At 46.5% G+C, this 16,430-nt stretch overlaps 1 protein-coding gene across 2 annotated transcripts in view; it reads right to left on the reverse strand.

Moving 5' to 3' along the window:
- The window catches only part of ULK2 (unc-51 like autophagy activating kinase 2), an 801,072-nt gene that overhangs the window by 40,358 nt on the left and 744,284 nt on the right, over nt 1–16,430 (reverse strand). For both annotated transcript variants that reach the window (XM_069615186.1, XM_069615185.1), the window contains one exon: nt 11,820–11,955. In XM_069615186.1, coding sequence (XP_069471287.1) covers nt 11,820–11,955 — 136 coding nt within the window. The remainder of the gene's footprint in view (nt 1–11,819; nt 11,956–16,430) is intronic.

Genomic DNA, 16,430 nt, shown 5'->3' on the forward strand with positions numbered 1-16,430 from the left:
TAACACAGGAAAACGAACCACATACAGTCACAAATTCCATAGGATGCAACCCCTCAGCCGGGGCTTACCTTACTGGAATAGGTGTCGAAGCACCGCCTGCCCCACTCGGGTATCTTCGGCATGTTGCTGCGACAGGCAGTAATGGCGGGTAAAGGTGTGTGTAGCCGCCCAGGTAGCCGCCATGCAGATGTCCCCCAGAGGGACTCCGGCCCACAGTGCCGTCGACGATGCCGCTGCTCTAGTTGAGTGAGCTCTTGGCCGTCGCAGAAGAGGTTTCCCTGCCCTAGAATGGCAGTACGAAATGGTAGATGACACCCATCTTGACAGTCCTTGTTTCGAAATGGCTTTTCCTTTAGCACCCAAGCCATAGGCCACGAACAGCTGTCTTGTTTCTCTGAACGGTTGCGTTCGATGGAGATAAAACTTAAGGGCCCTTTTCACATCCAATGTGTGTAGCATGCGCTCCGCTCCCGAGCATGGCTCCGGAAAAAACGTAGGCAACACAATAGAGGAGTGTTTATGGAACACCGACGGAGCTTTAGGTATAAACTGCGGGTTAGTGGCTAGGACTACCTTGTTCTTGAAAAATCGTAAGTATGGCGGGTCTACCATTAGAGCCTGAACTTCTGAAATACGTCGTGCTGCAGTGATGGCCACTAGGAAGGCCAATTTCCACGATAGAAACTTTAGAGACGATGATGACATTGGCTCAAAAGGAGGCTTCATAAGAGATGTTAAGACCAGATTGAGGCTCCACTCCGGAGGAAATTTCTTCTCTGGCTGGAAACTCCGAAAGAGGCCTTTAAGGAAGTGTTTAATCAGGCGGTCGCTAAACAAAGGTGCCAAGTGCCGTCGACGAGTAAACCTGGAAATGGCTGCTAGGTGTACTTTTATTGAAGATACCGACAGGCCCTTCTGGGCTAAGAGCAGCAAGTATGGCAGGAGCTGTTCTGGCTTAATCGATTGTGGGGCCAAGCCTGGTTGATCCTCACACCATTGACAGAAACTTTTCTATTTGTACGCGTATGAGGCGTTTGTGGAAGGTGCTCTTGCCGCTTGTAGGATACGCCGACAGTCCTCCGGAATCGTTAGCCGACCAAATTCGGCGAAGTCAGGAGCCAGGCCGTCAACTGGAGGCTGTCCGGGTCGTGATGCCAAACCACACCGTCCTGTCGAGACAGAAGGTCGGGGGTCTTCTTGAATCTCATCGGTTCCGCCGCCGCTAAGTGTAGCAGGTCCGAAAACCACACCTGTCTGGGCCAGTATGGGGCCACCAGAATTACACGACATGGGTACCTGAGGATCCATTGCAATGTCCTCCGGACCAGGGGAAATGGAGGGAATGCGTACATGAAGTTGTTCGTCCATGGGAAGGAGAACGCATCCCCCAGAGAGCCCTTCTGAGGCCATCTGCTTGCGTACTGATGGCATTTTTTGTTGTTCTTCGTTGCAAACAGGTCTATGGGCGGGTGTCCCCATTTCTTGAATACTTGTTGTAGTTGCTGGTCGTTCAGTACCCACTCGTGAACTTCGTTCATTTCTCTGCTGAGGGCATCTGCTTCCACATTTCTCACGCCTGGCAGGTGGAACGCTAAGATTTTCATGTTGTGTTGAATGGCCCAATGCCAGATTTTCTGTGCCTCCGTCGATAGGGATCTGGAGCGTGTCCCTCCTTGTTTTCTCAAGTAGAACATCGTAGTGGTGTTGTCCGTCATGACACGCACCACCGAGTCCCTCAGTTGCGGAAGAAAAGATTTTAGAGCCCATCGCACTGCTCTCAATTCTAGCAGGTTGATATGCAGGGAGGACTCCTGCAAGGACCACCGGCCCTGTACCTGTAACATATCCAGATGAGCTCCCCATCCGCTCAGCGATGCATCCGTCACCACCGTCTTTTGAAACTCTGGTTCCAGAAGAGGCATCCCTTTCGTTAGATGAGTAGACACTCTCCACCAGCCGAGTGCTTGAACTAGTTGTTCGTCGACGACCAGTTTGTCGGACCAGCGACCTCGGCTCTGCGCCCAACGGTCCGCTAGAAATTCCTGGCAAGGCCTCATAAACAGACGGCAGTTGTTTATTAGCGGAATGCAGGACGACATGGTCCCTAGCAGGGACATGTACTTGCGCACTGAGACCTTGGTACCGCCTCTCCATTCCGAAGCCTTGTTTTGAAGTTTCTGAATTCTTTCGCTGGATGGTCTCACCAGGCTTGTATGTGTATGAAACTCCGCTCCTAGGAAGACCAAGGTCCTCGAAGGCTCTACGGAGGACTTGTTGAAGTTGATTGCGAAGCCCAGTTCCTGTAAGAGGGACATAGTGGCTCGTAGACTGTCTCGTGTTTGTTCCTTGGATGAACCTCTGACCAGCCAGTCGTCCAGATATGGATAGACATGATGACCGTCCTTCCTTAAATGGGCCGCTATAGGGGCCAAGCACTTGGTGAACGTCCTGGGGGAGGACTTGAGCCCGAAAGGGAGGACCTTGAACTGAAAATGCTTTTCCCCCACGACGAATCTTAGATATCTCCTGTGTCGTGGGCGTATTGGAATGTGAAAATAAGCATCTTGAAGGTCTAGTGATGATAGATAATCCATGGGTTGCACCGACCTGATAACCTCTTGGAGCTTTAGCATTTTGAATTTTAGGCTCTTTAGCCACTTGTTGAGTACCCTCAGGTCGAGAATGGGCCTCCATTTGCCGTTTGGCTTTTTACAACAAAGAACCTGGAATAAACTCCTTGTCCTTCCTGTGCTACAGGAACTCTCTCTACCGCCCCTTTTTGCAACATAAGCGCCGCCTCTTGTCGTAGGACTCGGAGGTGGGGCTGTGTCGAGAATAAAGGAGGAAGACGCGGAGGCTTGTCTTTGAATTGCAGCGCATGACCCATGCGAATCGTGTCTAGGACCCATCGATCTGTGGTGATGCATTTCCATCGGTCGAAGTGATGAGAAACTCGACCCCCCAGGACGTTCCGAAGGCCGTCATTGGTTGTTGGATTGCTTGGTCTTCGTCGACGACTGACCCGAGCCTCGCCGTCTGGAGGCCTGATAATCCCTGCTTCTACGAGCCGACTGGGACGCTCGTCTGAACCCTTGTGAAGAGTAAGAGGGCCTGTTGAATCCACGGTCCCTCGAGGCTCCAAAGCGGGAGTTTCCAGAAGCACCTCTGAAGGGGCGAAAAGAACGAAAATTTCTACCCGTTTGCAGGGCGCCGAGGGACCTAGCAGTATCCGTGTCTTCTTTCATCCCTTTCAGCGCTTCATCAACCTTTTCGCCAAACAGGTGTTCCCCTTCGCATGGCATGTCAAGGACTTTGTACTGTACTTCAGGACGAAAAGTAGTACATTTGAGCCACGCTTGCCGACGAAGCACTACTCCATGGTTGATTTGTTTGAACCCAGATTCTGCTAGGTCAACTGCGATATTGATAGCGTGGTTCGAGGCCTCTTCGCCATCCCGCACCAGTAACATAGCTGCTTTCCGGTGTTCGTCTGGCAGGTGTTCTAGGATAGGGGCTAATTTGTGCCACATTTCCCTATCATATCGAGACACAATTGCTAAGGAATTGGCTGCTCTTACTGTCGTCGCTCCGACCGAGAGCACCTTCTTTCCGAAGGCGTCCTGTCTCCTAGCCTCACTTTCAGGTGGCGTTGAACATTTTTGCTGGACCCTGGCCTTCCTAGCCGCTGCCGCCGACACCACCGAGTCCGACAGAGGCTGTGATGTTAGACATTTTGGAGTGGACTCCGGAGCTTTAAACTTTTTCTCGATCCGTCCCTTTATGGCCGGCTCCGAGAACGGATGGCGCATCGTTTTGAGACCTTCTTGCCACACGTGGTCCAGGATTGGGATGGCAAAAACCGATTTTCTCCTTTGACCCATATGGTCAAAAAGGAAACAGTCTTTCTTCTGCTCCTCCGGAATCAAGCCGAATTCGGAACAAGCTTTCCCCATCATTGCATGGAAGGCTCCCACATCATCCGGGGGAGATGGCTGTGACTGGCTCCTCGTAGACTCCAACTCTACATCCGAGTTCCATGTCGGGTCCCTTGAAGGCGACAGGGAGATGTCTGACCCTGAGTCACCCAGTACAGAATCGGACTCCGACAACTCACCCTCCTCCTGAGCTCGAGGACGATCTTTTACTGCCTGGGGAGCCGATGGGTGTTTCGTCGTCGATCGAGCCGTGCAAGTTTGCTCGTCGACGGAAGGTACAGACAGAAGTGACGATGACGTCCCGGGCTGAGGGAACTGCGTATCCAGCCGTTGCAGGAGCTTCTGAAGAGTATTAAGCACATCCAGAGACAAAACCGTCTGTGGGGTCAATAACGTGGACGATATCGGCACCACACCCCCATTTGCACTCGTCGCCGTCGTAGTCGACGTGGAAGGCCGTAAGCCTAAAGCCGATGGTTGCAGAACCAGATCACCTTCTCCTTCCGCCGAGCCGGCCGTGTCTGGCTGCAGTAAGACCTCCGGGGGGATCGGGTCATAGACCTCGGGCAGCCAAGCCATGGACTGAGTCTCCGTCGACGGAGGAATCCCCACCGCTGCTGCTTGAACTGTAATAGGCATCGTCAATGACACCGAGGTCGACGAGCAAGTCGTCGTCGTCGTCGAGCCCTTAGACTTCGTCGTCGATTTGGATGCCGACTTCCCGGCTGAGGCTTCCCGACTCATGGAAGACCTGGGACGGTCCCCTGAGGAGGATTTCGACAGCGCTAGCCTCTCCGTCTTAGATGATGATGAGGAGGAGGACTTTTTATGTGATAAGGAGGAACCATCCTGTTTCCTCTTATGCTTGTCCTCGGAGCGCGTTTCAGCTGGCCGTACCTTCTTCGATGGAGGTTCCGACCTACCCCTGGAGGCCGTGGAGCCAACTTCCGAAGCCGGGTAGGCCCCTGCTCCGTCATTAAGCCAGTCGACCAGCCTTCTTTTTCGGTCCTTAAGGGTTTTTTGTGAGAAACCCTGACAAATTTCACATGTATCCGCCGAGTGGTGCGGGTGGAGACAGTAGATACAGTCCATGTGGCCATCACCTTCATAAACCTTTTTGAGGCCACAGGTTGCACACGGGCGAAATAACGCTTTTCCAGACATAGTTCGCCGAAATTTGAACTTCGCCGAAGCGAAAACAGACAAAAAACAACCTAGTTTTCACTAGTAGTAAAACACGAGGATCCCACTACTTTGAAAGCCGGTTGAAATCTGAGGGAGCGCGGGGGCGGGGCCTGTATTTATATCATGACGCCCTGACGACGCGGGCACGCATGATACAAAACGAGGTGGATAGGACGCATTAGCGTCGAAAAAGCTTTCCTACGGGAAAGGGTATATATAATGTACCGGGGATTCCCAGCCTGACGACGGGGAATGTTCTAAGCATGTGAATCCATGAAAGATCCAATGCTGGAGAAATATAAAAATATTCTATTTATTAGGCCTTAATACACTTTTGTGCTTAAAATACTGGATAAAAAAGCAACTGCCCAACTCCAAACATTTGTAGAAGCGTCTGATATTTTACATCCTATTCAATCCGGTATTAGGCCGTTTTACAGCACAGAAACAGCTCTCTTAGATCTACAGACTCATATGTTGGGCATCATTAAGGGTAACACAGGATTGCTCGCGTTATTGGATTTGTCGGCAGCATTCGATCTTTTAGATCATGAGCGCCTCCTTCACACATTTAGAGTTGTAGGGCTATGTAACCTGCAAACAATCAACTGGGTTCAGTCCTTTCTGTCACACTGGATGTCCAGAATTCTCTGGGGAGATGCTACCTCTCCACCAGCAGCTATTGTTTGCAGTGTCCCACAGGGGGCCTGTATGTTCCCATCTACTCTTTAACCTTTACATCAGGCCCTTATGTGGCCTTTTGGAAGAGACAGAGGCTTTTTTCACCAATTATGTCGATGATACTCAGCTATTTCTTGTTCTCTGTGGAGATTACGAGCCTGATACGATAAACCTGGAGCATATATGCACTCAAATTGAAGCCTGGATGAATCTTAATTGGATGTGCCTGAAGGCACATTAGGCTTCCATTGCAAGTCTTCCCTTAGCTCTGAAGCCCACGTCAATCAGACTGTTAATAACTGCTATTATTATCATCTCAGTTTGTTGAAGAACATTTGTCACTTCATTTCAGAGTCCAACTGTGCATCTATAGCACGGGCAATAATACTATCTAGGCTCGACTATGGTAATGCACTATTGACAGGTGCAAAAGAACAAGAAGAGCTTGCAAAAGCTGCTAGTGACACAAAATGATGCTGTGCGTATCGTTAAAGGAAACGCTAGGAGAGAGCTGTCAGGGTTGCTGTACTAGGTCACATGGCTAATTCTGAGATGGAAGTGGGTTGGGGGTTGGTTTAGGCAGGTTTTTCTGTGAATTTCACAATATTATGCAGTTTGGGCCTTGACTCGATCTTTTAGAGTGTTAATAGAATCCCAAGCCAAGATGGAGATGCACATCAGTGACCTGATTGGTTGAGAACTCCTCCTGTTCTGTTGGAAGGAGTTCTCAACTGCCTTTCATAGACAAAATACAGCTGAGCAGGTCAGGAGATTTGAAGTTCCAGTTCAGTGGGCCTTCCTTCAGGGGCCAATTCAGGATAACGAGTGAAAAGAAAACAAACAGGAGTTTAGGAGGTAAAGGACAGCGTGTATGCTGTGGAGGTTCCAGTTCATAAGTTAAATGTTTATTTGACTTTATTTTTTCCTCCTCAAAAGTAACCCTGCAGTAACTGTGAACCGTAAAATTAACCAGACACTGTTAAGTATGCTGTTGGGGTTCCAGTTCATAAGTTAAATGTTTATTTGACTTTATTTTATTTTCCTCAAAAGTAACCCTGCAGTAAAAGTGAACCATAAAATTAACCAGACACTGTTAAACTGTTAAGTCTAAAAATATTTGGAAGTAGAGTTTCGTTTGCTGAGAGAAAAGTTTAAATATCTAAAATATTTCTTTGTGGAAGATAACTCCGTCTGAGTCCCTATGACTCTGATGGAGTAAAGGATATTGTGAACAGTAAAACTTTGGTGGATTCTCAACCAGGGGCGGATTTAGCGGTCGCTAGGCAGACAAACGGCGACCGGGCCCCTCCCCCCATTCCCTTCCTTCCCATTTGTTTTCACAGTCAGGCAGAGGCAGCAGCGCTCATGGGGCCCCGCGTGTTCTGTGTGAACACTGACTGAGCAATGAATCCATTAAAGTGGAGGGGCTGCCAAGTTCACTATGCATAGAAGTGCCCTAACTGCTCTTAATGAATGCGGGGGTGGGGGGTGTCTCAAGTGATGCCAAAGAAATGCATAACTAACAGGTTTGCGATGTGCCCTCTTGTGAATAGGCAGTTGGTGGTCTCCCACCATTTACAAGGGCCCATTATCTCCACCTGAGCAGCAGTTGCCTCCCCATAGCCAGGCCTTTCCCCCTGGTGAGAATTTCTACTCTGGGTGTCAATGGGTGGGGGGGCAAATACACAACCCTTCCATGCCCAGAAGGAACTTTAAACAAAAGGCATCACGTAAGATGATGGCCATTTGCTGTTTTTCCATTTCACCTCCCAGTTTATTCCAAGTAGACCAAACACATCATGGGCTAGACGTGAATAAATTAACACATTCCCGCAATAAAGCCAACATTATAAAAAATTGCTTTTGTTCCTAAAGTTTGCCATTCCGCACTCGTGATCACAATTAACTTCGCTCACCCTAAGATCTGCCTCTATGACCAACCCATCTTGGGCCCTTTATCACGTGCTGCCCACGGGGCCCTTTGTCTTAAATCTGCCACTGTTCTCAACCCCAGCGGCAGCTGTGGGAGGAAAACTCATTACGCTCTGTCTAACAGCAAGAGTTTCTGAAGCTAAGCAACAGGCTTCGTGGTGTTTATTCTTTTGGTTGCGGTCGCCGGCCGCATCGTTTTTATCTGTTTCTTCGTGGATGCGAAGTAATGAAGCAAGGCAAAAGATTAGGTTGAATTAAATAGGTTGCGGTCCCCGCCCGCCTCAAATTTGTTTATTCTTATTCCCCATCTTAGTAATGCAAGAGGAAATAACTAGAGGTTTATAAATAGTTATAAGATAATAGAAAATCGCACTTGAGCATAAAAACAAAATTTACTTAAAGTAATCTAGCAGTGGCAAGGATTAAAAGGAACTTTGAGGATCTACGGTCGAGCCTTTGGCCAGGAGATAGTTCTAGGACAATTTGGGTGCGCGGTGACTAACTTTCTATTAGTGGAGACAGGAGCGCAGGAATTTTCAATTACTGTACAGTTACATTTCAGAGTTGGAATCAGACTAACCCTTTTTGAGCTGCTTAAAAGGGCTTCTTCCCTGCAGAAGTCATTCAAAGTAAACTGCTGAGCGCAACTTGGGAATCTGTCTCCTGTGTACACTTCAGTTGATGTAAGAGTTTTTTCTTTCTGGTGCAAGTACTAAAGCAAAGTAAAAATGTGTGTTCTTTGGTGATTTCGGCGGATTTAGACTGTTTGCAGAAAAAACTATTTGCTGTGCAGTGATTCTTCAGTTTTGTGCTGCGCATGGTAATTCTACTTTCTGGGCAAGGAGCAGAGGATTAACAGGTCATCCTAAGGTTAGAGGTCCGGAAGGAATCTGTTACTTAGTTTTCTCCACTCCCCCTTTCCCCTGAGGGTGTGGAGTATTTAGCTGAGATCTAAAGTAGTTGAGTGTTCCACACCCTTGAGGGTCTGTCGGGGTTCGGCAGCTTCCGCAGATCAATGGACAAGACTCAGCCTGACAAGAGCATATCAATAGCAGTCGACAAGATCTGCATTGGCTCCCGGTCCCTGCATGTGTACAATTCAAGGCAGCTTGCTTGTTCACAGATGCATACATGGTACTATACCAGCTTAACTTAAAAGCATGGTGTCTTCATTTGAGCGTACAAGAATGCTCCGATCAACCACACTAGCTTTGGTCAACAAAGTTTCAAGAGGGCTAACGGCCTAGGAAGGTCATTTCTGGTCACCTCAGCCAAGCTCTGGAACTCTCTTCTCTAGATCTGAGACAACAAAAGGCCTGCAAAAGATTTTGCCGACAGATAAAAACGTTACCCTTCCCTTGGAGTAAAGCTCTTTTGGATTTGCACTGAGGTCTAGCTGAACTATCTGTCCTGTCTCTTTGTTGTATCCTTGTGTTTATGCTCGGTGCCTTACAAATAAAATAAATACAATAAATGTAAAGAGCAGATAAGTAGCACTACTCAATCAAATCAATACACATTTATACAATCACAAGGGGGTTGATCTCCTAAAGGTCACCAACACTTTACTTCAGTCCATTAAGAAAGGGTAAAAACTGTGTGGAATGAAGTCAAGATAAAAGACAGTTATATTAGAAGCAATAGCACAGTTATTGGAATTCAAGATAGAACAATATAACACACTGAACTATTATACTTTGCCTTAAAACTAGGCCCCTAATACTTCAACAGTCTTTAACTGCAAAAGTATGTCGGCGTAGTGCCCAAAAATGACCCAAGCAGATACCTTTAGCAAGGAGTCAGGAGTTCACTAAGTGAGAAAAACAAGCATTGACAAATCCAATAGACAAGCCAACTGTTCCAGTGATAAAAGAACACATGCAAATTCCAGTGATTATGGTTCTTCGCTCAATCCCACCACAGTAGGAAAAGCCCAGGGGATGGGATGATCCTCTGTCAGAGCTCCACCAATCACGACCAGGCAAGGGATCGGTAGGGTCAGGAATTTGCACCTTTACAACTCTATGGCAGGGGTGTGTGTGCAAACAGGTATGCAAGCTTGCCCACATTACTAAGATTTCTCTACACAGTACCCTTAGCGTTATTATAATTGTTCTTTTATAACGCGCTTAATTCCAGTCGTAGGTGATCATGGGGCCATGGGTGCAGAGGTTCTTTTCAGTATCGGGTCCGGCTAGATGTCGGTTCCGAATTCAGGCGAGACAATTCTTGTGACTTGACAGCTGGACGATCCAGGCACCCGGAAACGCAGACCACCATGATTGCCATAATGAAAGGACACCCCCAGGACATGATTGAAGTGGGAAGCAGCCAAGGTCACAGCACTCAAGTGGCGGCAGGCAACTCATTTGGCTGACACAAAGAAACTTCTCCAGAAAGTCCCCTCTTACGAATGGAGACCAGCAGAAGGAGGTTTGTTCGTAAGCCACGAGCTGGACAGATTTAGACCTCCAGGTCTGAACTCAAACAGCGACAGGCACAGCAGATGCCCTGTGGAGCTGGTCAGCACACAAAATGGTCCTGCGATACTTTTGAAGGCTCCAGTGGGCAGGATATACATGCAGAGGTCTGCATGGTTAGTCCCACCAGCCCAAAGGTTAAGGAACTAGTGAGGGTTTTCAGGAGACTCGTCAAGAGAGGCAGGGATTCTCCAGGACTTGGCTGTGGTAATGCTGGAATTCTTCAATGGTCGTCTTTAGGTCTCCAGAAAGCTGCAACACTTTGAAGGGATCTTGACAATCTGGAAAATGGCTGCAGGAGTCCTCCTTTTGCCCTAGAGTTGAGCCAGAGCCGCCCCAGATCACCAATGGGAAGGATCTGCTGGCAAGGGTTGTCCAATCCTGGACAGCCTCTTGGCCCATATCTACATAGCAAATGACATACCCCTGGCCAGAGTGGTGATTGGAACCATACAATCGCACCCCCACATATGACCAGGTTCACACAAAGCCGCTTGGCCTGGAAAAAAGAAGGCTTTGCATGGGAAGGGGCTTTGCCTTGTATGGTATTTTCTGATGTGAGAGGGTAGTAACAAGGCAAAAGGACAAGATTGCCAAAGGACATGGTGAAAAACATGTGGCACGGCCATTTTGAGTGTATGGTTCTAATAAAAGGCATTATAATATAAAATGCAAAAGTACACATGTGAAAAACGAAAAACAGAAAAAATGATGCGCTGCCAATAGTCTGTTTTGGACATGTGAAAGTACCAAAAGTGTTACTAAAAGAAAAAGGGATACAAAGTATCCCTGCCACACTTCACTGTAAGGTGATATGAGCAGCTTAAAAACAACAAGGGATCACTTCTGGTAGCCTTAGGCACTGACCAGTGCCACCAAAATATATGCACTAAGCAAGGTTAGTGAGGCAAAAGGCTTTAGTTACCTACAATAAGTCAGCTCAGCAGTCAAATAGCACAATGTTGGGGGTTCGATTGAGGTCAATGGAGGAAAAGCTGTACAAAGAAAATCTTTCGGCATTGACCCACTGTGTTTTGCTCCTTAGCATCCTAGAAAGTTTGCCCAAAGCTCAAAACTCTCTTTTTCATACCCAAACACACTATACGCAGACCAACTAGGACACTGGCACAGCGCAATTTACAAGCACTTCCTGCAGATATCAGACAACAGATCGCTACACCTCCAATAAATAACTTAAATACCATGCCCCCGCCAATGTACACTAGCGTCACAGGCGAACAAGGCTCCCATCTGGGCACAGATTCCTCTATAGCCTTCACATACACCACCTATATGAACAGACCGGCATACAGTACCCTGTAACTTCCAAACAGCACACATCTACCAAGTACTATCTTGCATTTTACATCTCTCTCGCCACTAACCTCGCCCCCACCCTCTTTCAGTTCTGTCAAAGCACCATGAGACAATGCAAATAGCAGCAGATTATGGTATAAATTCCAAAAACATAGCATAACATTAAATGAAAGCAGAAGTAAAAATGGGGAACGCGTGAGACAGGGATGGGTAGGCCTTTGCGTGAGAGTTGACAGGAAAGGGTTCCCAAGCATTGAAAAATGGCTTTCCGCAATCGTCATTTGCTTACATTTCTGCACATTCTCAATATCGACTGGATCCTGCAGGATCTTGGTGAGGCCATCGAGCAGCATTGCAGCCTTGTGGTAGCGATATGCAATATCCTCTGCCTGCTGAAACATCTCATCCAGCGCTGCAGACTGAACCTGAAAGAAGAACACAGGGTTAAGGACCATGAGACAGGCTTAGGAGCCCCTTGGGCAGGAAAGGGGTTAGGGTGGGTTTACACACTATGCCCTGCCTCTGTTAGGTCAGATGGCCTGTGGCAGTCAGTCACATATCACCCTTGCTAGGACAGTTTTTCTGAAGTACTACCAACTTCATCAAAACCATTCAACTGAGGCAGTACAAGACTCCACTCTTAGTTTAAGGCTGTACCACCGGAGTATATGGTAGCGTAGATAGAGCAGCCAGGCTTATCTTAGGAGGGAGAGAGGGCTGTAGAATCAGTACAAATGAAATTGTAATACAAATGGTCCAAAGAAACACTGAAATACTATATGTAAAAATAAAGGATTTATTTAAATCCAAGTAGGCCCAGATAAATCTAGGGGTAAATAAGTAATATCATACATTATATGTAATCACAATTATAAACACTATACTTGTAGGTACACATACTAAAGTATAAACATTATTGGGAATACCCACCAGTAGTTCAATGGGAGTCAATACCTTTAAATACACATTCAGTATAGGTCACAGCTATTCTTGGGGAGTAAAAACCAACGGTTACTTTCACAATTACATTCAGTAATGAAAGGGCAGTAGACCCTACCAGTTGTACGGTGACTCTCAGTACAAATCACATAATCAGTCAACTGGACAATATACTTTGGGTGAATAGTGGAACACTTATTCTAGGTACAGTAAAAAAACTATAACTACTTTTGTGATAACACACAGTTATACTAGGTGAGTAAAACCTAAGGATGTAATATTCAATTACAGGTGCTTTTGAGATCAGTGAAACACAGATTGAGATAAGCAGTAACTCTTGTAACCTATTTTTGGGATGGCACACAGCTAACTCAAGGTAAGTAAAACCTATATACTTTTTTAAAAATCTCACAAGCAGTCCAGGTTAGATCTTTCCTAACTATACAAGTGACTGATGTAGGACTTATAAGGGACCGTTAGAACCTCAGACTCTGGGTTATATAGCACATGGAAAATAAACCCTAATGTTAGAACAATCTAATACAGACCTATTCTGCACAGGCTAACAGCAAGTTAGGGAAGCAAGACCCAGATGGGGGAGATTCATACAATTATCCTGCAGGAATAATCTGGTGAAACCAACACATTACGTTTGGGAAGAGGCACAATCTAATCACAGGAGAGTAATATACCTTCATATCTACTTTCTATTAGAATGGCAAAACAGTTTCTAAGGAAAGAAAATATGTTAAACATACTTTTAAGAATAGTGCATTACACATCCAAGGTAAGTAAGAACTTTGTAACTGTTCACTCTTAAAGAGTTACAGTTACCAACCAACTCTTTACAAGTAAGTTACTTTTAAACACTTATTTTCTTTTCTAGGCAAAAGGCCCAATCCCTTAAAAGTCTTTCCCTTATTCTTGGAGCATGAGTGTTCTCAGTGGCAGAAGGGGGGGGGGGTTACTAGGATCTAGTCACCAACAGGCAGTGTCAGGATAGGTTCTTATGTAGCAAAAGTCAGAGTTCCTTGGGAAGACTGGGCAAACAGGTGAGTACTTTACTCTAGAGTTAGAAGAGGGTCCAGGGACTTTGCAGAAGACGCCCTAGCAGGATGCTAGCAGTGGAACTGGGTGCATTGGATGAGAGGCCTCCTCATCACAGAAAACACCCTACAGCTACACAGAAATCCTAACAGACTTAAGGTAAGTACATACCCAAGCCAACAAAGTACCTCAGCATTGAAGAAGATTTTATAGCAGGAGGACTTCAGGGTCTGCAGACAAATACCTGGTCAGTGGATTCCTTGTCGTGGTGACTGAAAACAAGACATCAGAAGGAACTTTGCAGCAGGGATCGAAGAAGGCGGCTCCAGGTAAGATTTTCCTCATGGCTGAATGCGGTTCTGCGGATTTAGCGCCTTTTCAGGGAGTACAGAAGACAGAAAATCACGGTTGAATTCTTGTCGTTACAAAGGTCCAGCACTCTGTTGAGGGGACTTTTTCATGTCTCTGGAGATCCACCAGGATGCACACGAAGTTTCAGCGAGATTCTGAATTTCGGAAAAGACCGTGCACTGCACAGTGGCTTGGAGTTCCAGAGTATTGGGGTATTGTAGAAACGCAAGGTCGAAGTAATGCGTGGCATGGCTTAAAATGCAGGTCTTCCTGAGTCTAGTGGGTCTCACCAGGCTCTGGATCAGGGTCGTTGTTTTCGGAGTCCCCAGGTCGATTGGAAGAAAGGGCTGCAGCAGGCTCCGGTTACACAGCAGGCTCTCTGGTCGCTGGAAATCATCTCTGCCGCTTTTCCTTCATCGTCCCCTTCGGTTTCAGTTCCATTGGTCGACTGGTCTTCAGATTCCAGGTTCACAGTATTTAACAGGAATTACAAAACAACCTCTGCATTCTCTTCCTGCATTTTACAAGAAGAGGCGGTCTGGTTGTCCAATCAGGACAGCCAGCCCCCCACTGGGATTTTTCCCCATTCAGGCAAGGAGGAAGACAAATGGCAATGGCGTTTTGGACTCCTCCCTCGCTTCCTGCCCTCACAGACAGACTCGAGCCTGGGTGGGGAGTCCAGGGGACTCCCGCCGAAGATAAAAATCACACAAAGGAATTTCCTGCCCTGGATGTCAGGGAAAGGAACAAGAAAGGGCAAGAAACACTAAAATGGTGAAACAAGAAGACAGGGGCCAATTTGGTGAAATTAGCACCTTTAGGTGCCTTTACTGCAGCTGTGCACGAAGCCTGCGGTAAAGGTGCACCAAATTAATACAAGGTATCACTGCCACCAGCCATTGAAGGTAAGCTTGTTCCTTTAACAGAATTGTTACAGTTTTAGTGTGAAAGGGGATACATTGTATCTCCCCAGCACCCCACATAAGGTGGGGTGTGCTGGTTTCACAAAATACAATGTAAAAAGGATCCAAAGATTCTTTCTACCCATGGGAACAGTAGTTCACTCAAGGTTAACAAGAGAAAGTTAAAAGGGGAGCCTCTAGGGTAACCCAGCAACAACAGGCACTTTTTGCCAATAAGTTGTTAAAGAGGATAACTTTAAAAATACACTATGGAGAGTGACACCCATAAAAAGAGTAAAAGGTTCCCACTCACATAGGTATTAAGGGAAAATATCCCGCTAGTAAAGCAAAATTTTCTGGGGTTGACCCAGCTCAGGAAGATTTACCAGTTCTGTGAAAAGGTTACCTAGCAACCCTCTACTGTGCGTGTTGTTGATCCTGCTACAGCCTTTTAGAGGCAGCTGCCCATTGGCAAATCTCCAATTTTCCTTATAGGACGGCTTCCCTCAATACGTGGGTATGGTAGCACTTTATAAATGCTTTAATATTAATTCTCTCACAAACACATTTCATCACAATGCGCCAAACGACTGGGTGCAGCCCTAGAGATGAGGGGTCTATCAGCCACGTTTACTCCCTAAAAATAGGCAAATACTCCCAACAAAGAGAGGGCATAGGGGCATGTCCCACTGCTTTGATCCACACAGCTTCACAGTAGCACACGTTGTACTACAAGGAGAAACTCTACTACTATCAATGCCTGACCTGAAGAAAGAGGTAAACATGTATATTTTAAAGTGCATGAATAACGTGGGGCAAATAAATATTACAAGCCATTTGTTTTACAGTCAAAACATGTTTACTTGCTTATTAAGTACTCCCATTGGGAATGGGACTCACTATTTTACTCTCCAAAAATAATTTTACTCCCAACTTGTCCATAAAATGAATGCACTTTTTGAATATACTACACTTTAAGACCACCCTCTAGTGAGACGCTATGACAGCTGCCTGCTGTCTTGGGGCTCCCAAATACTCCATTCATCTTGAGACTTTCATTGCGAACAGTAGAAGTGACCATGACATAAGCACTAGGGCGCATGCATCAAGGTATACGCAGATTGGGTTGCACACGTCATACCAATGCAGATAATACAAAAAAGGCAGCAGGTGCCCCTCTCTTGAAATTGATAACCTGTTATTTGGTTATTACCCACTTTTAGAGTCCGCGGCCATCGCTTTTTGCTCACTGTTCTTTTCCCAAAGGAGGAATATCCATTTGCATATCAGTTTTTGTCCCGCACACAAGGGCAGTCCAGCACCGAAATGCCTGGCAAACCTCCTTTGAACAAGAGTGCCTACAGCAACCCCAAATCTTTCCTAACACAAGCCCTCATAGATTACATGAAAAACACAAGTCACCCCATGCATAGAAGAGCCGTTAGATTGTTTACTGTAAAACGTGGGCGCTTATAGAGTCCTACTTCTGTTTTTGCCTTGAGGGGACCTATAGTTTTGCCTTTCTCAGTTACAAAATACAGGATAAAATAACCTCGAATACAAAGGGAAAACAGGCCTGATTGTGTAACGAGACATCAGAACACCCAAGACTTCGCTGATAGGGTAACGGTTGATAAGCGGGGGCTTAACAGGACACAAAG

Source organism: Ambystoma mexicanum, chromosome 9, assembly GCF_040938575.1.
Source record: "Ambystoma mexicanum isolate Mex_15411 chromosome 9, UKY_AmexF1_1, whole genome shotgun sequence".
Lineage (NCBI taxonomy): Eukaryota > Metazoa > Chordata > Amphibia > Caudata > Ambystomatidae > Ambystoma > Ambystoma mexicanum.